The 24,313-nt window shown below is 48.8% G+C and overlaps 1 protein-coding gene across 9 annotated transcripts in view; it reads left to right on the forward strand.

Moving 5' to 3' along the window:
- The window catches only part of Arhgap23 (Rho GTPase activating protein 23), a 102,298-nt gene that overhangs the window by 67,105 nt on the left and 10,880 nt on the right, over nucleotides 1-24,313 (forward strand). For 7 of the 9 annotated variants that reach the window (XM_031354975.1, XM_031354973.1, XM_031354974.1 and 4 more), the window contains 6 exons: nucleotides 1,192-1,270; nucleotides 5,967-6,040; nucleotides 6,271-6,360; nucleotides 6,971-7,096; nucleotides 21,894-21,935; nucleotides 22,806-22,902. In XM_031354975.1, coding sequence (XP_031210835.1) covers nucleotides 1,192-1,270; nucleotides 5,967-6,040; nucleotides 6,271-6,360; nucleotides 6,971-7,096; nucleotides 21,894-21,935; nucleotides 22,806-22,902 — 508 coding nt within the window. Of the gene's footprint in view, nucleotides 1-1,191; nucleotides 1,271-5,966; nucleotides 6,041-6,270; nucleotides 6,361-6,970; nucleotides 7,097-21,893; nucleotides 21,936-22,805; nucleotides 22,903-23,261; nucleotides 23,285-24,313 lie in introns of all 9 variants that reach the window. The other 2 variants (XM_031354981.1, XM_031354982.1) reach the window with 1 other exon arrangement.

Consider the following 24,313-nt stretch of genomic DNA (forward strand, 5'->3'; position numbering starts at 1 on the left):
GAGAGAGAGAGAGAGAGAGAGACAGAGACAGAGAGAGAGAGAGAAAGGGAAGGAGGGAGGGAGGGAGGAAGGAAAGCCGGGTAGTGGTTGCGCATGCCTTTAATCCCAGCAGTTGGGAGGCAGAGGCAGGCAGATATCTGAGTTCGAGTCTAGCCTGGTCTATAGAGTGAGTTCCAGGACAGCCAGGGCTACACAGAGAAACCCTGTCTTGAAAAACAAAACAAAACAAAAAAACCCCAAAAAACAAAACAAAACAAAAAAAGGAAATAAAGAAGGGCCGGGAGAAGGACCAGTGGTTACAATGTCCGCCGAGCAGTCTCAGGACCTATGTACATGCAGGGTGGGTATGGTAGCTCACCAGTCTTCAAAAGGTGGAGACAGGATCTCCAGAGCAAACTGGCTAAGGAGAGTAGCCACGGTGGTTGCTCTCAGTTTGACTGAGACACCCTGCCGCGTTGAATAAGGTGGAAGAGTGGTAGAGAAAGATCAGGCCTTCACATGCACAAATGAGCACATGCACTCCCAGCTCGTGCTCATGTATACACACACATGAAAATGGAAGACCCCCCAGGGGACAAAACCACCCCAGACTTAGATCATTTGGATCCCGGCACCTCAGAGCGCAGTCTCATGGGAGATAGTGAAGACAAGGGAAGGAGCATTTGGAAGCACTTCAGAGTGTGGTACAGAATGTGCGGTGGTGGGATTTGAGAGTGGCCGCTTGGACTTTGGCAGTGAGGCAGGGTGAAGAGGCATTCCTGTGCAGGGTGGGGTGGGGAGTTGCCCTAGGGGACAGCATGTGCAAAAAGGGCCTGGGACAGGAAGGAGTCAGCACGTGAGCCCTGTGCTGTGGACACTTGGGCTTTGGGGATGTGCCTGCTCAGAGGCTCAGTCTTAGGTGGGGAGGGTCAGGAGGCAGGCGCTGGGCCTGGCACTTATGGACACACTGGAGGTGTCCCATGTGCTTATGTGGGGTAGCTGCCCTGACTTCTGTTGCCCACATTTGGGCCCTCTTGCTTCTTGTGGCAGGCAGTATTGAGCCCACTGGGCTAGCTGTAGTCAAGTATGTGATCTGGACAGGCATGGTGGCCTGGGGACTTGGTGGCCTGGCTGGTCCTAGAGCTGGTATGGACATGGGGACGTGGGTCCCTGGGATCCTGTCTGTGTCCTGACGTCTCTGTTCTTCCTTAGCGCTGGCAGGACCTCAACGTGATCAGCAGCCTGCTCAAGGCTTTCTTCCGCAAGCTGCCAGAGCCTCTCTTCACTGATGGTGAGCAGTGCGTGGGATTGGGAGGGGCGCCTTATCTACTCCATTCCCCGCCACACACTCTCTCTTGATCTGGGTTGTTGGTTTTAATAAGTATTTATTTTATAAGTATTTTTAAATTATATTTAAAACACCAAAGATGTTTGTGTATGTGAAATACCGAGCCTGTCCATCTGTCCATCAGTCCTGACTCCGACCTCCCTTGCTGAGGTCATGACCATGCTCCGAGCAGTCTCTGTAGCCTAGCACTGTCCTCTGTAACAGGTCCTGGAGCAGGGACTGTTATCAAACTCCTTCACAGGCCGAGACACGGGCTCAGAGGGGTACAGTTACTTGCTAAGGTCACAGAGCTTGTGTGTGGCACAGGCAGCCACATTCCACCACAGGCTTCCGGCCAGAAACCCATCTCTAACCCATTATTATCAGTTTGAACAAGTGTAGCAGCACATACCTCCAATCCCAGCACTCAGGAGGCTGTGGCAGGAGGATGACACTTTTGAGGCTAGCCTGGGCTACATAGAGAACTAGAAAAAAAAGCCTGTTTCAAAAACAAAATTACAAGTAGTGTATGGTAGCGTATACCTTTAGCCTCCGTACTCGGAAGGCAGAGGCAGACGGATCTCTGTGAGTTCGAGGCCAGCCTGGTCTACATAGAGTTCCAGGGCAGCCAGGGCTGTGTCTAGAGACCCTGTCTCAAAGCTCAACACAAAACAAAAATCATGAACAGACAAAGCAGTTCTGCCAACCTATTGTGTTTCTTTCCTGAGCTTTCTGCTGTGAGGCTGTGGGTGAGACACCCAGACCCACCCTGGGTAGAGCCACTGAACTTAGTGCTGCGCTGATGAATGTTGACAACTGGCCCTGCGGGAGAAATCCCAGGGTGTTCCATTTTCCAGTTTATGTGGTATGAATACTCTCACTGTGACATACTTCAAGCCACTGGCATGGTATTCCCAGCACAGATAGGAAAGAGACATACTTTTGTGTCTGCACAGCCAGTGTGAGCAGGTCACAGCTTCACTGCTGAGAGAGATACAATCCGATCTCTAGCCTGTGCTTTACGAATGGCTCCTCTACTGATGGGAATTTAGATCGGCTAAAACCATGCCTTGTCCTTCCTTGAATCTGTCCTTACAAGCCTGGACCTGTTCTGGAGGTAGATTCTTAGGCGTGGAGCATCGTGGAGAGGTAGGGCAGTCTCTGTAAGGGCTGGTGTGGCTTGCACATGGAGGAGGCCGAGTTCATATTCACACAAGCAAGTGTGCAAGTATGTCTCTGTCACCTTCTCAACAGGGTGCCATTCAGTTTTGTTCAGTTTTTATTTTATTTTATTTTCCTGAGATAGGGTTTCTCTGTGTAGCTCTGTCTGTTCTGGAACTTGCTCTGTATTCCAGGCTGGCCTCAAACTTATAGATCCCCCACTAAGTGCTAGGATTAAAGGTATGCACCACCATGGCCTGGATTATTACATTTTATTTCTTTTGTGGGAGGTGGGGCAGGGGTGCATGTGCCATATGTGGAGGCTCTTTCCTTCCAACCTGTTGGTCTTAGCTGTGGTTCTCAGGCTTGGTAGCGGATGCTTTATCTTCCAGGACATCTCATCTGCCTTCATGTTTTGTTTTACTTTTTTCTTTTGGTTTATTTATTTTATTTTGCTTGTGGGAGTGTTCTGCAGCCATGTATGTCTATGCTTGGTTCTTGAGGTTAGAAGAGGGCATTGGATCCCCTGGAGCTGGAGTTAGAGATGGTTGTGAGCCATGGGATTGAACCCTGGTCCTCTGTAAGGGCAACAAGTGCTTTTAACCACTGAGCCATCTCTCTAACCTCTTATTGTTTCGTTTGAGACACTAAGTTACTCAGACTGGCTTTGAAGTCTGATTGTCTCCTGTCTACCTCCTGAGTATCTGGAATTCTAGACAGGCGCCACTACACCTTGTTTGTTAGTTTGCTTTTCTGCAGTCTGGGCATCAAATGCAGGGCCCTGCACATTGTGGACGGGCACTCTGCAGCTGGACGGCAGCCCCAGCTTAGTTACTAGTGTCCGGAGCTTTTGATGGTCAGTGGGGGGATGGTCTCCTTATTGTTTCAGTGTATCGCCTTCTAGGGAATGCAAGCCTCTTTTTGTTAGTGTATTGGCTCTGTGTAGAAGTTAGGCCCTGCTTCTTCCTCCCAGACTCATGCTCCCAGAAATAAGACTCAGACTCAAAATATATTTACAAATACCTGGGCCATATAGCTCGACCCTTCTCTGACTACATCATAACTTAGGGATTGAGCTTTGGTTCTCAGGCTTGGTAGCGGATGCTTTGTCTGCCAGGACATCTCATCAGCCTTCATTAGACTCTAATCTACATTCTGCCACGTGGCTGGTTACATATGCCTAGGTACCAAGTGTCACATCTTCTGGGGCAAATCTCCCGAGCCGAGCTTCTCTCTATCCCAGAATTCTTTCTGCCTCCCGGATGTTTCACCCTCTACTCTATCCTTTCCTATTGGACATAGGTTTTTAATTGACAGGTGATGCATCCATACAATACACAAGAATTCTCTCTACAACTCTGTCCATTTCCTCTGTAGTTCCTATTATACACCTATATTTTTAATGGGTTATCTTGTTTGCTCTTGATTTGTAGGAACAATTTTTTGTATATGATATACATTAAGCTTTGCTGATCTTTGCAGTTATTTCTGTAGCCCCACCCCTGCCTTTTTTGTTTTGTTTTGTTTTGTTTGAGACAGGGTTTCTCTGTATATCCCTGGCTGTCCTGGAACTCGCTCTGTAGACCAGGCTGGCCTTGAACTCAGAAATCTGCCTGCCTCTGCCTCCCAAGTGATGGGTTTAAAGGCCACCCCTGCCTTTTTAATTTTTTTTTCATTGACAAGGTCTTGCTATACTCCCCCAGCTAACTTCATAGTTGAAACAGTCCTCCTGCCTCAGCCTTCTGGATGTTGGGGTCACAGGTGTATACCGTCACAGGCAGCTAGCATTTCCCTTTGGACTTTTCAGTTTAGAAGCTGAAAGCAGTGTTTAAAATTATACTTATTTATTTATTGAGTATGGAGGAGAGGAGCCATAACATGTATATGGAGGTCAGAGGTCAACCTCCTAGAGTCCACTCTCCTTCCACCAGGTGGGGCTGGGGATTGAACTCAGGTCATTAGGCTTGACAGCAAGTTCATTTACCCACTGAGCCACCTCACAGATCCTGAAAACATTTTTTGGTTGTTTGGTTTTTCAAGACAGAGTTTCTCTTTGTAGCCCTGGCTGACCTGGAACTCACTCTGTAGACCAGGCTGGCCTCGAACTCAGAAATCCACCTGCCTCTGCCTCCCAAGTGCTGGGATTAAAGGCGTGTGCCACCACAGCCCAGCTGAAAGCAGTATTTTTTTAAAGGCCCAAACAATTACTCTTTCTTTAATGGATTGAGTATTTCATATTTAAGCCCTGTGCTTATACAAATATTTTTCCACTGTGGTTGTTTTCTTTTGAGACGGGTTCTCACTCTGGCTTAGGCTGGTCTCAGACTTAGAGAGATCGTTCTGCCTCAGCCTCTTGAACCCTGAGATTATAGGTATGAGCCATCATGCCAAGCTTGCCTTTGATCTTTTAAAAATTGTTTTAATTAGTTTGTTAGTCAGTCAGTTAAACAATCATGCCATGTCATTCATGTAGAGGTCAAAGGACAGCTTGCATGATTCAATTTTCCTTTTCTACTATGCGTGGAACCCTGGGGTTGAACTCAGGGTCTCAGACTTGGCATCAAGCACCTTTAGACACAGAGCCAGCTCACAGCCCCTCACCTTTGATATTTCAATCTACATGTTAGACTGTGTCATACAACTAAACTAACTTGTGTTGCATGAGGTGGAAATGGTTTCTCTCTTCCTGGTCCCAGGCATACAGGAAAGCCTGCATCCTTCAACACTGCCTTTGTCCTGTGGGACTCTCAGGCCTTTCCACTGCCCTGTGCGTACATCCTCAAAATCCAATGGTTGACATCCCATGTCTTCAACTATTACTCATTTCATTTTCTGAATCAGGGTCTCTCAGTGAGTACCCAGGACATGCCAGTTAGCTACGATTAAATAGCCAGTGAGCTCCCAGTACTGGGGTGACAGGGCGTGCTGCCACAGCAAAGCTTTTTATGTGATGCTGTGGATCCAGATTTGGGTCCGGGCTGGTAGGGCAAGCACTCCACCCGCTGAGCCATCTCCCCAGCCCTAAATCGTTATCTTGGCAGTCCTTGTATATGGCTCATCCTGATGAACTTTGTTTTATATCTTGAGGTGCTGGGGGTGGTACTGAGGACCTGGCCATGTTAAGCTCCTGTTTTTTGAAGTTGCCCCAGCTAACCAGATAGAGGCTGCAGGCCCAGGGAGAGTAGGGGGAACGGCTTATTACCTTCAGTATTACAGTTCCCTGCGGACATCTTTAGGAACCTCGGGACTGGTGGGGCAGGTCAGGAGTCTGAAGGCTCCTCTTCTTTTCTTCTGACGTACTGAGTCTTGGTATCCTTAGCCTAGGGACAAAGGTAGGGAGATGGGGCCCCTTTTCAGGGATCAGCAAAAAGCTCTGGACTTCATCCCGTATGAACACCTTAGGCTGCGTCAATGTCTTCCCCTCCTGGCTGGGATCCTCAGCTCCCAAGAGTGGGGAAGGGGTTTCCTCCCATCGCTGAGGCTCTTTCCTGTGTTCTAGACAAATACAATGACTTCATCGAGGCCAATCGGATCGAGGATTCCAGGGAGAGGATGAAGACTCTGCGGAAGCTGGTGAGGAAATGAAGCACATCAGGCGGGAGGGGGCATCTGGGTGCCCTTCTCACAGAGGCTTCGAAGAGGCCCCTTTCCACCCCAGTTTCCCCATCTGTACCAAGGAAAAGCGTTGGAAGGTGGATTTTAGCTCCCTACAGTGGGATGGTGGGAGTCCCTCTAGGGTATGTGGGGCCTGGATTGGAGAGATCACCTCAACCTGATCCCTTTTCCTTCCTCCTGTCCTCTAGATCCGGGATCTCCCAGGACACTACTATGAAACACTTAAATTCCTCGTGGGCCATCTCAAGACCATTGCTGACCACTCAGAGAAGAACAAGGTGTGTGTGCTGCTCCCTATGGAGTCTGGAAGCAAAGGCTGCACAAGGACTGGGGCTTCTTCTGCAGGATTGAGGCCCCGTGACCCCTCCCTCTTGCTAAGGCTTCTCTTCCTGGCACCCTGGCCTGCAGCTGGCCAGAGGTATTCCCTCATAGAGCCAGCCCCGGTGTCCTGAGGGCCATGGAGAGGCCAAGAGCTGGGGGGTGGCTTCTGAGTCAGTTCCAATCCCTTCCCTCTGCATCTTCCTAATCCATGCCTTTGTCTTTTGACTCTACAGTGGAGAAAAAGAAGTAAGTTCTAAAATACCCTAGAATCTCCAACAAGTCTCCCATACTAGAATCCCCACAGCTCCTACTAACCTCTCAGGGCTGCCCTCAGTGGGCCTGTTGTGAGGTGAGCAGTGATCATGGTTGCCAGGCCTGGACATGAGAGACTTTAAACATCTGGCTTGAACTGTATTCACCAAACCTCTTTGTGCCCATGTGAGATGTTCGTCCCCTACTCTAAGGACATGTCAGAGTTGGGGGTGGTGGACTCAGTGACCTGGAGAGAATGGCACTGGAGGTCATGTTCAAAGCAATGATCCTGGGATTTTCCCCCTCCCAACCTAGATGGAGCCCCGCAACCTGGCTCTGGTCTTCGGGCCAACATTGGTAAGGACATCTGAAGACAACATGACAGACATGGTGACTCACATGCCGGACCGCTACAAGATCGTGGAGACGCTGATCCAGCATGTAAGCGCCCATTGCATTGCTTGTATAGCAGATGCTGAGGACCAGGCTCTGCTCCTGCCAGCCTGTGTGCCCCGGGGTTGCTTGCAAAAGCACCCGCAGCTGAAGAGGACACTGCCAGGGAGCTGCATGGCTCGCAGCAGTGACAGGCTGCCATCAACAACAAGAGGAACGAGATTGGAAGCAGAGTCAGGGAGGAGATGCAGGGATAGGACCATGGAGCTGGAACTGATGCAGAGGCTTCTCAGTAGGCTGTTAAGGGGAGGTGGCCTGCGGAACGGGGCACACAGTGTGACTTGGGTGTCAGAGACCTGTTTCCCAACAGCCACTGGCCAGGTCAGGGAGCATAGGAGGTACAGGACATGGAGTAGGGACCAAGGCCCATCCTCCATGATGCTCTGGTGCAAGCCACTGCTTCAACTCCCCTCTGACTCCTGGAGGGTCTAATGAGCCCTGCATTCTGGGAGACAGCTTTTGTCTAGGAAGGATGAAGAAAGCATAGTGACCAGCAGAGGGCGATAGAGGCCCTGTCTTCTGAAGCCCACTAGAAAGGCAATTACTTCTTGTGCACGGTTTCTCAACTTGTAGGTCGTTATTCACAGGGATTGCCTAAGACCATCAGAAAACACAGCTCTTTGTTACAACTCACAACAATAACAAAATTACAGTTATGAAGCAGAATAAAAGTTTATGGTTGGGGGGGTCAACATGAGGAACTGTATGTATTGAAGGGTCACAGCATTATGAAGCTTGAGGAACACTGGCTTAGGGGCTCAAGGACTTTTATGACTCTTCAGATTTCCCACTTACCAGTCTTGTGACAGCCACACAGTGTGGACTCAGAGTGCCTTCCTGCAGAGGGAAGAAGGTCAGTCTTTGGTTACAGGAAGGGAGCCGTGGCCCTCCCCTTCTCAGACACCATAGGGAAGAAAAGCTGAGTCATGTCACAACTTACAGAGGAGGGAAACCTGTGCTCAGAGAGGGGATGACCTGTGCAAGGTCACACACCCAAAAATGGCATCTTCAGGATTTTAACCAGGTCCGTCTACCCAGGGCTGACATCCCAGCAGGCAGCTGCATCAAGGCTGCAGTGGGCTTGGGTCATGCTGACTCTGTGGCCTGCTCATCCATCCTTTCACCCTATGCCAGGGATCTGGCTGCAGGAAGGAGCATCACACCCTGTTCTCCATCAGCATGGGACTGGCCACCTGGACGCTAAGCCCGCTGGCCACACAGGCGTTTCTGTGTGGCCTGGGAAGCACCAGGATCCCCAGAGGTGCCCATGAGGAGAGCCATGGTTGGGAGGGAGGGCTCCTGGCTGTAAGGTTTTGGAGAAGTTGCTGAAAGCCCGAGGCCTGCGGTCAACACAGGAGTTCCTTGAGCAGCGGCGTTTGGGAAGAAAGCAAGCCTGTAGCAAGTGGGCTTTCCTGGAGGCAGTGTCTGCCCCTCAGTAGGGCAGGAGGCATGTCGGTCTAGATGTAGCCTAGCATGTGGGTAGTGAACGCAGTGCTTGCTAAGCGACCGAGTCAGCGAATGAGTGACCCGCCGAGATTGGGCAGGCTGGGCTTTTCCTGCAGGGATTCATTCCTGACAAACCGCTGAGCTGGTGGATCTCCATTCTCAGCCGTCTAGGCCTGGGGACATCTTTAACTGTGAGTAGGTGCCACACTCTACAGCCCCCTTGGGCCAGACCACCTAAGAGCCTGGGGGTCTCTATAGGGCAGCAGAGACCAGGCGGAGGTGGGTTGTATAGACTGAAGTTGGTCCTGGCCAGACAGTGACCATTGGAATTAGTAGATAACATTAACTACTCCTGGATTTCAGCCAAAATGGCTTCCCACAGTAGTTCCTGTCACAAAAGGAAGCTTGCTGTCCCCGGACTTCCAGGCCAGACTTCATGAGGTAGAGGGTGGGAAGTGTGAATGGGACCACTTCAGAGAAAAGAGGAGGAGACCCTGGTGCTTGGTGGAAGTCACCTCAAAGCCCTGTTGTGCTCCCCAAGTCGGCTGGCACCCAAAGCCCAGGGTGGAGGATTTAGTCATTTATTCAGAGCATGTGGGGCCCTGATCCTTCTCAGCCTTGACATTTCTTCTTCCCCGTGTTAGGGATGGTGCCCAGGGCATTGGGTGTGCTGTCCCAGTGTTCTTGCACTGAGTCCTGACAGAGCTCCTCCGTGTGTTGGAGGGTATTTGACACCGTTGCTGCCCTCTGGCCCTTGATACCAGGCTGTCTCCTCAACTGTGACACTAGGAAATAGACCTGTGCCAGACAGAAGAGTGAGTTCCAGGCCAGCCTGACTTCATAGATTTTGAGAAGAGCCCCAGTGGTAGACTGAGACCCATGGCTGTCTTCTCCCTTTTCTCCACATTCTCCCGCAGTTTGTAGTGACACTTTGTATGTTATGTTCCTCACACTGTGAGGGGATGTTTAAATGCAGTGAAGGGCCAGGCCTGGGATGCGTGTGGGTAGAGCACGAGCAATTACTTCAGCAAATGTAATCTTTAGTCAGGGTTTTTATTTTCCTTTATGTGACTTTTGGTCTCTTTCTAGAAATGTGTGTGTGTGTGTGTGTGTGTGTGTGTTTATTTGAGGTAGGGTCCCACTAGATAACCCTAGCCTAGAATTTTCTATGTAGACCTCAGACTCATAGAGGTCCTCCTGCCTCTCCCTCTGGAGTTCTGGGTTAAAGGCATGTGCTGCTGTGCCTGGCTGTTATCTATATTTTATATGTATGGTTATTTCCCACGTTCCTTCTATCTGTCTTTTAAAAGAATCTGAGCTGGTATACAAAGTGATGGGCTTCCTTGTGGCATTTTCATAAGTACAGCTTCCCCACTGTCCCTCTGTCCTCTCTGTGCCCCCTTTTCTTTATTAGCAGTAGTATGTGTGTGCATAGTGGGGGTACACATTCCATGGGTGCTGGAGATCAGAGGGCAGCTCTGGAGTTGGTTCTCTTCCCCTTAGTGTGGGTCCTGGGGATTGAACTGGGACTGCCTGGCTTGCACAGTAAGCCTGTACCTTCTAGCTCAACCCAACGGTGCCCATGCCCTTGCTGGGGTCCTTCCTCCATGAGTAAGTATCCCTTTTCCACTCTCTGCCATGCTCCGTTCCCCTCTCCCTTCTAAGCGCCCTGTCCGTTAAGGTCTCTTCCTCCCTGAACATGGCCCCTTCCTATTTTCATGGATGTGAGAAAATGTGAAGTATTTGCCTTTCTGAATCTGGCTTAACATAAAGATGTACAGTTCTGCCATTTTCTGGCAGATGTCATGATTTTGATTCATCTGTAAACATGGCTAGGCACGTAGTTTCTGAGGAATGTCCACATTGACTTCTGTAATGGCTGCACCAGGTTTATATTCCAACCAGCAGTGAGTAACCATGCCTCCTTCCCCACATCCTTGACAGCACTTGTTATTGTTACTCTTCATTTTCTGTCTCTCTCCCCCTCTCTTCCCCCACACTCCCACCATCTGAGACTAGTCTGGAACTCCTGATCCTCTGGCTTCTGCTTCCTGAGTGCTGGGAATAATAATATAGGTGTGCAGCACATTGGCCCGCTCGGGTCTGCTATCCTGTTCCACTGGTCTCCTGTTGTGTCCTAGGATGTAGTGTAGTTTGAGGTCAGGCACTGTGACGCACGCCCCTTTCAGTTTTCCTCATTTAGTATACTGTGGGCCTACTGTGCTGACGTATGATTCTTCTATTCCTATTGTGGTCCACACTATGGTCATGGAGGAGCTTGAGCTTTCTCTGCGGCTGTTGAGGTGATCATACCATTGCCCTTGATATATATTTACACGCTGCATTACATTTATTGATTGGCACACATTCAACCTTGCACACCTGGATGAAACCACCTTGGATAATGGTGTGTGATGACCATAATGTATTCTTGAGTTTGGCCTGCAAGTATTTGTTGATAATTCTTATGTCCCAGTGAATCAGAGAGACTGGGCTGCAGTTTTGTTCTCTGTTGGACTCTTGCCTAATTTGGCATCAGGATAGAACTGACTTTGTAGCGCAACCTCAGTAGTGAGCTTCCCTCTCTGATGGGGAACCGCTTCAGGGGGGCTGTGCGCTCTTCTGGAAAGGTTCGTAGAGTTTGCAGAGCTGTGGTATGCTTTCATCACTGCTTCAGTCTGGTTGGTTTTAGTGTGGTTGGTTTGGTTGGTTTTTTTGAGACAGGGTTTCTCTGAGTAGCTCTAGCTGTCCTTGTCCTGGAACTCACTCTATAGACTAGGCTGGCCTCAAACTCACAGAGATCTGCCTCCCTCCCGAGTGCTGAGATCAAAGGCGTGCACCTGGCACACACTGGTTTTCAACGAAGTACTTACTATTGTTGTAAACTTTTTCTTATAGCTACCCCACCTCCTTTTCCTCACCAGTCATTTAACGGTGTCATCGCTCAGTCTCCAAGTGCCTGTGTGGTCACTTTCACTGTTAATTTCAACTTTTATTGCATTTTGATCTGGTAAGATAGATGAAATTATTTTGAATCTTTTGTGTTAAGACTTGCTTTGTGCCTAGAATGTTGTCCATTTTAGAGGAGGCTCCATGAGAAGATATGTCCGCCATATCTGTTGAAATAAATACTCTGTGGTTACCAGTTAAGTCTATTTGATCTGGGCTGGAGAGATGGCTCAGCGGTTAAGAGCACTGACTATTCTTCCAAAGGTCCTGAGTTCAAATCCCAGCAACCACACGGTGGCTTACAACCATCTGTAATGGGTTCAGATGCCCTCTTCTGGTATGTCTGAAGACAGCAACAGGTACTCACATACATAAGATAAATAAATTTTAGAAAAAAAATGTCTATCAAAAAGAAAAAAACTATTTGATCTGTGGTGTAGTTTAAAAAAAATTTTTTTGAGACAGTTTCCCTATGTAGCCCTGGCTAGATTGGAGCTCACTATATAGACCAGGCTAGCCTCAAACTCAGAAATCTGCCTGCCTCTGCCTCTTGAGTGCTGAAATTAAAGTCACCACGTGCTGCTAGATTATTTTTTTAAGTAATGTGCATGTGTGTGTGTTTATATATGTACGTGCATGCAGCACCCATGGGTTGGAAGAAAGTGTAGGAGCCTCTAGAGTTTAGGTGGTTGTGACCTGCCCAACCTGGGTGCTGGGCAACAAGCCCAATCCCCTGGAGAGCAGCAAGTGCCTTTAACACCTAGCCATGTCCTCAGCCCCTCTATGTTGATTTTTATTTTGGATACACTATGTAGATTTGAGCAGAGCATTTAAGTACTGCTGCATTGGGACCGTCCACTGTGTTTATTATCTCCTGAGTGTCCCTTTTGTAGGTGTGGAAGCAAAGGTACACATGCACGCGCGCGCGCGCGCGCGCGCACACACACACACACACACACACACACACACACACGTTACATTCTTAGACAGAGCTTGGCTTGTCTGGGACTCATGAGGTAGACCATCTGTAACCTCGGGCTTTCCCACCTGCCCCTCAATTCCTGAAAAATTACTCAAAGGCTTATTTATTTATAGGCCACCAGCTTTTGGGCTTGTTCTCTGACTAGCTCATAAACTTGTATAGCCATTTATTCTATTCTGCGTCTGCCACATGGCTGGTTAGTTACCTCTCGTAGTATCATAGGTCCGAGTGGTGAGTCTTCCCATACCTGACTAACTCCCAAAGTTCCTCTCTCTCTCCCAGATGTCCCATCTCTTATTTCCTGCCTTTTGCTCATAGGCCATCGATTTTTATTGACAGGTGATCCTTCCACACAGTACACAAGAGATTCTCTCTACAATCATTTTTTAAATTAATTTTGTCTGGGGGGATTAGGGAAGGTCTTTCTGAATGCACGTCTGTGTCCTGGTGTTAACGGAGGTCAGAAGAGAGTGTTGAATCCCTTGAAAATGTAGCCCAGGCTGCCCTTTATTTCACTATGTAGCCAGGGTGACACTGAACTTGCATGTGTACTAAATGTCTGGTTTCTCTGGTGCTCGGGATCAACCCAGAACCTTGTGGATGCCAGGCAAGCACCCTACCAACTGAGCTACATCCTCAGCTCAAATGACTTTTATTATTAATTTTTCTGGTTCAATGGTGGTGACTTTTTCCTCATGCTGACTAATGAGTTCAGAGACTGCCGCATGCTGCATAAGCACTCTGCTGACCAAGCCATGTGCCCAGCCTGTTTCTTTAACTATGTGGAACATTTTCATTTCGTCTAATTTTGTTTTGAAGTTTGCCGATTACATGCTAGAATTGCTGCCCCAGTTTGTTTCCAGCTTCTGTTTGCTTGACAGGCTGACTTCCGTCCTTGGACTCTCAGTCTGTGGTAACTTTTGTTGAAGATGTGTCTCTCTATTGATGGGTTGAGGTAATTTACATGAAAGGTTATAACTGAGTGGTATTTATTAATTGCTATGATTTAGTTGCTTGGATTATTATTTGCCTTTTTCTCTCTCCTATTAGCACCAAGAGCCTTTTATTGCTCTGGACCTCTGCCTAGCTCTTCCTCATGAGATGTGAGTGTTCTCCTGGTCAAGAACTGCTATTGTTTGCGTTCATCTCGAAATAGTCTTAGTTTTCTGTCAGTTTCAAGCTGTAGCTCTGCGTGTCCTGGTTAGCAGCTCTGCGGGTCCTGGTTAGCAGCTCTGCTGGGTCCTGGTTAGCAGCTATTTACATACTTCCAGTCTTGAGAACCACACTCCATGCTTGGCTGGCTCTGGCCAGCTGGTAAGAGTTGGTGTTTTTCTGATGGGTCTGCCTTTGTAAAAGTGTTTCTTTTCATTTTTACACCTTGCCTTAAATGGTCTTGATGAGGTTCTTCATGCTTGTTTTGGCCTCTCCTTGAGTGTCTGTTTGTTCTAGCCTTGGCATTTTTCTGCCGTGTTCAGAGCGTCTGTATGCCGTTAATTCAGCTCGGTCTATCCTGTGATACTCAGGCGTGGTCTCTTGATCCTGCGTCAGAGTTCCCAGCCGTTTTGGCCATGTTTCCCGCCCCCCCCCCCCTTTCCCCTATATTGTTACACTGTTGTATTTTGCCTCCTGTTCTCTGAGGCCAGCTGTGATGAAACACCTTGACCAACTCAAGGTGGGGTTTGTTTTGTTGACATTTCCACACCACAGCGACTGTCAAAAGAAGTCAGGGCAAGAACCCAGAGTCTGGAGCTGAAGTAGAGGCCATGGCGGAGTGCGGCTCACTGGCCTGCTCCTCATGGTTTGCTTCCCTGTACAACCAGGGCCATCAACCCAGGAGCAGTGCCACCTACAGTGGGCTGGGCCTTCTCACATTAATCATTAATCAAGAAGATGCCCAGCAGACGTTCTCAGCTGAGAATCCCTCTGGTTGGTGCCAGCCCACTCCCTGACACGCCTTCTCTGCGCCATCCAGTCCATTGGCAGTGCTTTCTGCTCTGCTTGTTTATTGGATTCATTGAGTTTTTCATTTCCAACATTTCTATTTTTTCCCCACATCTGTCTCTTTGCTGACCTTTTCCTCTGCTTTGCTGACTTTCCTCCCCAGATCCTAACTTGAATTTACCTGCCTGTTTGTGTCCTGTTTCAACTACTGAGTCTTTTTACTAGTGAGCTCTTGAAATCTTCATCTGGGATTTTACTGTTACAGTATCATAGATAGATGGATGATGGAGTTACTGTTACAGTATCATATAGATAGGTAGATAGGTAGATAGATAGATAGATAGATAGATGTATATAATGTGTATGTTTTGCCTGCATACACATACCTGCAGAGGGCATGGAATCTTCTGGAACTAGAATTACAGGGGTGTGAGCCATGTGGATGCTGGGAATTGAACCAGGTCCTCTGCAAGAGCAGCAAGTGCCCTCAACCACTGAGCTTTCCCTCCACCTCTTTTAAAGCATCTCCAATTTTGGAGTCGTCCTTCTGGCAGCTTCGTCATGTTTCTTGATTTCTCTCTGTGATGAGCTTTAGATGCTACTTGCTGTGTTATGAGGGGATCTGCTTATTGAACAGCCAGCCTTCTCTGGAGAGCTCAATCTCTAGCACCAGTCAGAGAGGAGAAAACAAAACTACTGTAAAATCAACAACGTGAAACCATTGACACAGAAACACAACTGATGAAAGCTCACGTGCTTGTTACTGACCCTGGAAAAAGACTCAAGTCATGCAAAAGTGTTACAAAGCTAGAAGTTATTCCAGGCAGCTGTAGACATAGTAAAAGATAAAGGAGGAGGCAGGGAAGAAGCAAGGTTAAATAAATGAGAGAAAAAGAAGAAATGGAATAGAGAAGATGCATCCCAAGAGAAGAGATTAGAAAAAGTGAAAAAAGAAAAAAAAAGGTTTCTCCATTTTGAGAAAGTTCAAATACAAATTCAGGGCCAGTGAACTGGCTCAGTGGGGAAAATGCCTGCTGCCAAGCCTGAGGACCTGAGTTCAATCCCTGGCATCCTTTGGAAGGAGAGTACTGACTGTCACAAAATATCCTCTGACCTACACACACACACACACACAGACATGTGACGTGTGTGTGTGTGTGTGTGTGTGTGTGTGTGTGTGTGTGCGCGCGCGCGCGCGCGCGCGTGTGGTGGCATATGCCTTTAATCTCAGCACTTGGGAGGCAGAGGCAGGTAGATCTCTGAGTGCAAGGCCAGCCTGGTCTACAGAGACAGCCAAAGAATTCCAGGACAGCCAAAGCTACACAGAGAAACCTTAAAACAAACAAAAACCAACAACAAAATTGAAACAAGAAAATAAAATCAAAACACTACTAAAATCATAAAAAGGAATAGAAGATAAGGTGTAATTTGTACACACAGTGGAGCACAGACCTTGCTAAATGTGCAGTAAAGCTGATGCAGGCGGCACCCTGGTGCTGCCCAGTTCTCTGCTCCCTGGCGATGGCAATTCGCTCAGGGCCTGTTCACATGTTCTCATTTCTTCCTGAAATGTCTTGGGAGAGAGGAGGGTTGTGGCTCACGCCTGTAATCGCAGCACTTGTGAGGACAAAGCAGGAGGAGATCCACTAAGCGCTTGAGGCCACCCTTTTCTGTAGCGCCAGGGCTACTCAGCAAAACCACGTTTGTTTGTTTGCTTGCTTGCTTGTTTGAAGAGAGTGGGGAATGGAGAATCTGGTGGGAGCACAATAGGGGGTTAAAGGAAGAACTGGGTTGCTGGAGCACTTTTTGGGTTCTCAGAACTTAGAGCTTGCCTGTTCTCTGCACTGGGGGGTCTCTGTGGTGTCCATGTGACCAACTACCTTTCTCAGGGTTTATGCTGGCGTTGGATCTGTGTTGGACAAGCTCTTACTAGAGCGTCTGGTTTACTGTAGCTGCCTCCCTTCTGCGCGTGCCAGGGGCCTCTATGACCACGCTTAGCTTTGCTGCTGGTGGGACGGGCAGATTTTTCCTAGCCCTCTTGAGACCCCTAGGGTGGGGTTCTCGAGGATGTGTTGGGAGTATGAACCATGATACAGAGATGTGTGCAGGCGGAGGACTGCCCGGAAATGTAAGGCTTCCTCGGTGACGCTCTTCCTGCTAGAAGGAGGAGCTGTGGGTGTGAAGTAAGCCCCTGAAGGTCCAGAGTTCCAGGGTCTGCAGCAGTGAATGCAGCAGAGGTCAACCCATCCACGCATTTTAGGCTCAGGGCTATCACACTCCAAGCTTAGTCTCAGCTGATGGCATCTGCTTCCGCCACCGAGAGTGGAGTCCTGTGCTTCTTGCCGAGGCTGAGCCTCCTCTAGACCACACTTCCACTTTTCAGAGTGTTGTTTGTTTTTTCGAGACATGGTTTCTCTGTTTAGTCCTGGCTGCCCTGGAATTCACTCTGTGCACTGCCTGCCTCTGCCTCCCAAATGCTGGGATCAAAGGTGTGTGCCGCCACTACAGCCTGGCCACATTCAGACTGTTTAGCATCCGGCTCTCTGACTTATAGCTGTCTTCTGGGACTCTCACTTGGAACTCACTGACTGGAATGACTCCTTGTTCTCAGCTTCCCCCGGGGTTGTGAGGTCTTCATATTTTGAGACTTTGTCTTCCACATAGCAGAGTGGCCTTCAGCTTTCTAAGTAAGTTCAGAGTGACCTTGAACGTGTGATCCTCTTGCTTCCTGGTTCATGCTGTTGTGGAGTTCAAACCCAGGACTTTGGCATGTTAAGCAAGCCCTTCAGCTGAGCCCCATGCCCAGCACAGCTCAGGCGGTTGTCTTTCGCTGGTTTTTATTTCATGTGTATTTATGTGTGTGTTCTAACTGGATTGTGTCTGTTCACGACGTGTTGTAGAGGGTGTTGGATCCCCAGGAACTAGAGTTGAAGGTAGGTGTTAGTTGCCATTCAGGTGCTGGGAATTGAACTCAGGACCTCACCACTGAACCATCTCTCCAGCTCCATCTTCATTTGCCTTGATCACATTTGTCAAGGACTTTTCTCTTTTTGCAAAGCATCGGTTTAGCATTGGGTATGGCTTGGTAAATCGAGCCTGTATCCCACTTGAAAGGCTGAGGTAGGAGGATTTTGAGGCCAGCCTGGATTACACTGAAAGACCCTGTCTCAGCCACCATCACAATGAACACTGAATATCTCTTCACTTTGTTCTGTATTTTTGTCCACTTGAGATTTTTTTTCTTACATCTTCGGGATTCTCGGGTTTCCTCCCTGGGCTGCATAAGCAGGGTTCTCAGCTCCTCTGGTCCCGCATCACTATTTCATGACAACTGGACGCAACCCAACAACTTTCTTCAGTTCTCTTTACCTCTTAGCAAGTACATTTTTTCCTAAACATTATCAGGCAGTTTTATATTCATAGCAGAATTAAGCAGAAGACACAGAAACACCCCTGAGTTTCCACATGAACCCTTCTCTGTTATCCACAGACCCCAAAGCTGGAACCTCTGTCATGGTAGAGAACTGATCATAGAGTCACATAGAGTGTTGCAGGCCCTCACTCAGTGAACAGCCCTGGCTCTACACACAGCAGTAGCGAGAACCCAACAGCTCATCCTACCCACTGGCATTCATTATAGTTCACTCCTGTATGCTCAGTGGGCCTGGAGAGACACATCATGACATGTGTCCATCTCTGTAGTGTCATATCGATCACCACCACAGCCCTGACCATCCAGCCCACGCTGCCCTCACGTTCTCCCTCACACTGCACAAAGTCACGTGGCTGGAGTCAAGCAGTATGGACACTGGCAATACAGAGGCCCGCTCATGACACAGCACTGGTTCCAGGGGTGTGAGTGAGTCACCTTATGACTTTTTTTTCCCTTAGAATTATTAGTTTTATGTATATGAGTACATTGTAGCTGTTCAGACACACCAGAGGGCATCAGATCTTATTACAGATGGTTGTGAGCCACCATGTGGTTGCTGGGAATTGAACTCAGGGCCTCTGGAAGAGCAGTCAGTGCTCTTACCCACTGAGCCATCTCTCCAGCCCCCACCTTGGGTCTTTCCATGCCACAATAAACAGTTGTTGTTTTGCTTGTCTGCTTTTGAAACAGGATCTTGATGTGTAGACCAGGTTTGCTTGGGAACTTGCACAGATCCTCCTGCCTCTGTCTCCCAAATGCTGAGACTGCATGCATGTACCACCATCCCTGGCTCATAGCCTGTTTCCTTCTGATACTGAAAAATTCCCGCTGGATATATGAGGGTTTATTTATGTATTCCTCTACTGAAGGGTTATATTATATGTCAGGTCTCAGTCATCTAGTGAACTACCTGAGGTAATTCTCTCTTGTTGAGAGAAGTTTATTTTGGCTCACAGTTCCGATGTTTCTGGTTCATGTGTAAGTCTCTCTGTTGCTTTTGGCCTCTGGTACCACATCGTGATTTTAGCTGCAGCATGGAGGAGTAAAACTGCTCACTTTATTAGCCAGGGAGCGAAGAGGAAGAGGGAGAAAGGTTGGTTGGGTCCCACCCTCCCCTCTAGGGTGCATGCCCACAAGCCCCCACCTCCTAGAGTGCCTTCTGGTAGTGCCACCTGGGGACCAAGCCTTTGATGCCCTTGAGGGGTTTATCCAAACCACAGCACACAGCTTGCTTGCCCTCAAGCCTTAGCCGTTATAAATAAAACTGTGTCACAGACAGCTTTGTGCAGGTCTGTGTGTGGACTCAAGCTTTCGGTCCCTTGGGTTGGCACCCATGGCCAGGACTGTAAGGTCCCAAGAAAACAATCATGGGTGTGATCCAGAGTGGCCTGCCATGGATGAAAGCTGAAGTTTCTGTTTGGATTCTCTCTTCTCTTCTCTTCTCTTCTCTTCTCTTCTCTTCTTTTCCTTTCCTTTCTTTTCTTTTTTCTTTCATACAATGTCTAATTGTGTAACCTTGTCTGTCCTTAAATTCTGCAGCCTCTCCGAAACTTGGGATCCACCTCCCTCTGCCTTGTTCAGTTAACTGTCCATATTGGTGTTGAGTGTAGTCGATATTGTGGTCCTCCTCCTACGGGCTGTGTGGTGGTATTGTGTGATTGTCATTTGCGTGTCTCCATGGTATCCCCACGAGTGGCCTCATTCACACTGGCCTATTGGGGATTGAACCTACAGCCTCACATGTGCTAGGCAAGGGCTCTGCCACTCAGCTACAGCCCCAACCCTCCTATGCTCATTTGTCATCTGTGGTTTCTTTCATATGTTTTCGTCTTTGACCCATTTTTATTTATTTTCCTGTTTTGAGTTGCAAGAGTTCCTGGGAAGCCTTCCTCAACTGTCCCTGCAAATATGTTTTTCTAGCCTCTGGTCTGTCTTCACCTACTCTTAACATCTTCTGTAGAGAGAAACCTGTTCTCCACTTTATCATCAGTTTCTTACACGACTACATCTAAATGCCATTCAGACTGATGGATGGGTAGCTAGGGTTTCTCTGGGGACTTTGATGTGCAGGGATGTTACTGTGATGTAGCTCTGCATACCTAACGTGTTTCTCCATGTGTGAACTCTGGAAGGGTCGTTAGTTCTTGTAAAGGTATCACCAGTTCTCCTTTACTCCATTGTGAGGAGAGGACGTGGGCTGTGCAGTGGAGATGCTGAAGAGCCGTTGGAGTCCCAGGGTGGCCCAGAGTAGATTTGGCTTTTGAGTGGTTTGTGTGTGTTCTAGAAGAAAGCATCTCCTCTGATGGTTGAGGGCCAAGCCCTGAGTATGTTCACTAGTTCAGATTTGTTTAATGAGTTGCTAAGATAATCAACATTTTTTGCATATATATCTTTTAATATTTTTATGTGTTTACCTGCATGAGTGTCTGTTGACATGTGTGCACAGTACCTGAAGAGGCCAGAAGGCACCAGATTCTCTGAAACTGGAATTAGAGCTGATTGTGAGCTTTCATGTGGATGCCAGGAATCAAACCTGGGTCTTCTGGAAGAGCCTCCAGTGCTCTTAAGCTCTTAGCCAACTCTGTAGCTTAATTTTTATTTGTTCAGTCAGGTACAGTATTTTTCTAGTCTCCTGCAAGCCTATGAACTGTTATCTGTGTGTGCACATCTGGAGAGCAGAGGTTGACAGACATCCAGCATCTATCACTCTCTGCATTGTTATGAACAAGGTCTCCCGGCAAACCCAGAGCTCACCGAGTCCTGCTAGACTAGGTCCACAAACCCTGGGATGCACCTACCTCTGCTCTCCATGCCGGAATTCAAAGCGTATGTCCCCTTGTCATGCCTGCCTCTCTACACGGGCACTGGGGTCTAAGCTCAGGTCTTGGTTCCTATGCCACAGACACTTTACAGAGCCATCTCCACAACTTCCAGTTGTTCTTACAGTATTTTTAAGATATCTTAGACCCAGATGTGGTGGTTCACACCTATAACACCAGCACTTGGGAGCCAGAAGCAAGAGGGCCAAGAGTTCAAGGCTACTCTGGGCTACATGATACCTTGTCTCAAAAAAGAAAGATGACAGCATATTCGCTACAAATTATTTTACTTTTTTGTTGTTGTTGAGCAAACCCTAGTTCCCCTGACCTGGCTGACCTCAAACTCGTGGCAGCCTCCTGCTTCTGCCTCCCTAGTGCTGGGACTGTAGGTATGCACCAGTATGCCTGGGGTTATCCTTAAATTTAAATGAGAGTTTAGCAGGATATAAATTTTCTAGTTTCAAAGTGGCACAGATAGGAAACAGTACTTTGACTCCATGTTGCTCAGTTATTTATAAGCGGTACAAATCTCTGGATTCCAGCGACTGGGGGTTCACTTTGTCTTTTAATTCATTCTAATTGACAAGCTATTCTGTAGCCAGGCTGAACTGGAATTCAAGGGTAGCCTGGGCTGCCCTTGAACTCAAATAAATTCTCTAGCCCCAGGCTCCCTACAGGCATGAGCCACCGTGTCAAGTGTGTTTGGCATTTATGAAAAAGGTCTTGCCTGTCTGACTCTGAGGGGAGCTAACACTTGTTTCCAGGTATTTTCTTTCACTGGATAGAGTGTGACACCCTAGGTGTCAATGTGGAGCTGGGGATTGTAGGAGATGAGGCCCTGCACCCTCAGCTCCACCTGTGATCTGGTTCCCCAACATAATCTGTGCACCCAGCGTCCACCAGAGGGCGCTGCTGACCAGGCTTTTCTGGCTGGCTGAGGTGTACACCATAGTGAGGCACCCGGGACCAGTAGCAAGCTTGTGGTGGGCTCTCCCTAGCACTGATTGGTTCCTTCCCACGTGTGGTCTCACTTTGTCTCCCCTCCCCGTAAGGGTTTCTCATAGCTCGTGGGGCTGCCTGAGCCCCCTCTCTTAGGAGTTATTTGACGGAGGAGTCACCTTTGGGACTGTGGGTCCTTTGGCCTGAAGGTTAAGAAACTACATCTTCTCTCAGCTCTCCCCACGCTAATTTCACCATCCTTTGTCTCCTCTGCAGTCTGACTGGTTCTTCAGTGATGACGAGGACAAAGGAGAGAGAGTAAGTGACTAGAGGGTGGATGGGGTCTGGTCTGGTCTGAGGTGATGAGCAGGTGGGCGTGGTCTGGTCTGAAATGACCCTGGTCCTGGGGGAGGGCAAGCAGCAAGACTCAAATGGGTGTGGGGAGGAGATGGCTTAGAGGTTAAGAATACCTACTGTTCCTGCAGAGAACGTGAATGTGGTTTCTAGTGTCCATGGCCAGTTCTCACAACCACCTCCAATTCTAGCACTTGCGATGCCCTGCCCCCTCTGGCCTCTCCGGTCACTACACTCAAGTGCACAAAACCACGCTCAGACATAGATAATTACATACATTGAATGCTGGGGCTGGAGAGGTGACTCGATGGTTAAGAGTATTGGCTGCTCTTCCAGAGGACCCGGGTTAAATCCCAGGACCCATGTGGCAGCTCATGACCATCTGTATACCAGATATGGGAGGGGGGTATCTGATGCACATAAATACATGTATGTAGTCAAACTACCCAGACATATAAAAAGTTAACATAAAAATAAAATCTTTTTTACAAAAAGCAAGAAAACATTCTTGGCCCAAGGCACATACAGTCTGATGGAGATGGAGGAGACACAGCCCTTCCCTTCAGTAGCAACAATCTGATGGGGGCGATATAGGTCAAACTCCAAGAAAACACAGTATTTAGCATGTAGGTTAGTCTAGTCTGATGGGAGAAGCAAAGCCCTTGTTTTCAACTGAGGGAGTTCTGCCCCGGTGGGGCGACAGGAAGCAATTCTGTGGGAGATCTGTCAGGCCAACTCCAAGCGTTCCCACTGAGGCAGCACCACTCATGGAGGAGATGAACTGGGGGCTAACGATCTGGGAGGCTGCCGACTAACTCCTCCTCCTGGTTGTAGACTCCTGTTGATGACAAGGAGCCACAGTCAGTGCCCAACATCGAGTACCTCCTGCCCAACATTGGCAGGACAGTGCCCCCCAGTGATCCAGGCTCAGGTGAGTAAAGGGACCTGTGTGGTGGGCAGAGGGGGTGGGTTCTGCCTTTCTGGGGGTCCCAGATGCCTGGCCAGATACCCCAAGATGGGCCATAAAGGGCTTTCTCCCTCTCTGGGAAAATCCAGCTGTTTTCTCAGCTTCCCCAGGGCTGGGTAGGGCTGTGTGTCTGGCCTTCTTCACTGGTCTCTCTTCTGAGCCCTTGATCTTTACAGCTGGAGGTGTACTTCTGGGAACATTCCTCTTTTTAATTTCTCTTCCTTCTCTCCTTGTACCCTGTCCCTCCTTCCTCTTTTCCCCTTGATCTCCTCCCTCCTCCTCCGTCCTCCCTTCCCTCTGCTTCTCCTGCCCTCCTCCTCCAGCGGACCTGTTGGAGATTTAAAGGGTATAGTGCGGCGGCGGCGCGGCCTCGGTCACTAACAGTAGCGGGTGATTATAAGAAGCCTGGGCAGGCGTGAGTGGCAGACATGTCCCCAGCAGTGAAGAACCCCCACCTCATGTAACAGTCGGCAGTGCTGGTCCACAGCTGACCCTCTCAGAGGAGTCAGACCCCCGCCCTGCCAACAGATGGCTCTCAACTCAGTGCCCTTCCCTGTGCAGTGGGAGCACTTTAGGGTGACCAAGATGAGGGGACTTGAGTGTGGACCCAGCCTCTGTAGGGACTGGTTATACACCCCAGAAGCCATTGTCAAACAACAACCCCTGCCTCAGGTTAGGCCCTGGACACTCAGTCCTGTTCCAGAGGAAGATGGCTTTTGTGCTCAGAGGCAGTGAGAGAACCCTTTCTACTTGTCCCCAGCCACTAGCTCATCTCACATCCGGGCTTCACTGCCTACTAGCATGTCCAGTTCTTGTCCCAGAGAAAGGGCCCCATAGCATCCTTAGTTCTGAGATACAGGCTGGGGTGGGGTAAAAGAGAGAAGCCCCCTGTCTCTTCTAATCACCTGCTGCCGCTTGTCCTGTGTGTGTCGAGTGTGGTCGACCATTCTTGCTCTGCTCACCATTTGCAGGGGGAGGGGGCTGGGGAGGGGCCTCTAACCTGCCTGCCAGACAGTGTGGATTAACTGCACCAGCTCGATACCCCGGGTTTGAACCAACCTGCACCCTCTCCAGCCTTGGAGAGGGCACTGCCAGGTCTTGTTATCCTATTCCTTCTCCATTCTGGAGCTGTTAAGGAGTGGCACACTAGACCCTTGGGTATGATGGTTTTGACTGGGATTTAAAGGGGGTCTTGCCCCTTAAGGGCAGGTTGATGTCGGCTCTGTCACCAGCCCACTGTACCCCTGTGTTTCACCCACATCATCTCTGCTTTGTTACTTGATCACTTAGTGTGGCCCTTTTCCTTCTCATGGGGTGGGGTGGGGCACACACCTCTTTCTGCACTGTGTGGTCTCCATTTCTTCAGAGTATCTGT

This window comes from Mastomys coucha, unplaced genomic scaffold (assembly GCF_008632895.1).
Source record: "Mastomys coucha isolate ucsf_1 unplaced genomic scaffold, UCSF_Mcou_1 pScaffold5, whole genome shotgun sequence".
Lineage (NCBI taxonomy): Eukaryota > Metazoa > Chordata > Mammalia > Rodentia > Muridae > Mastomys > Mastomys coucha.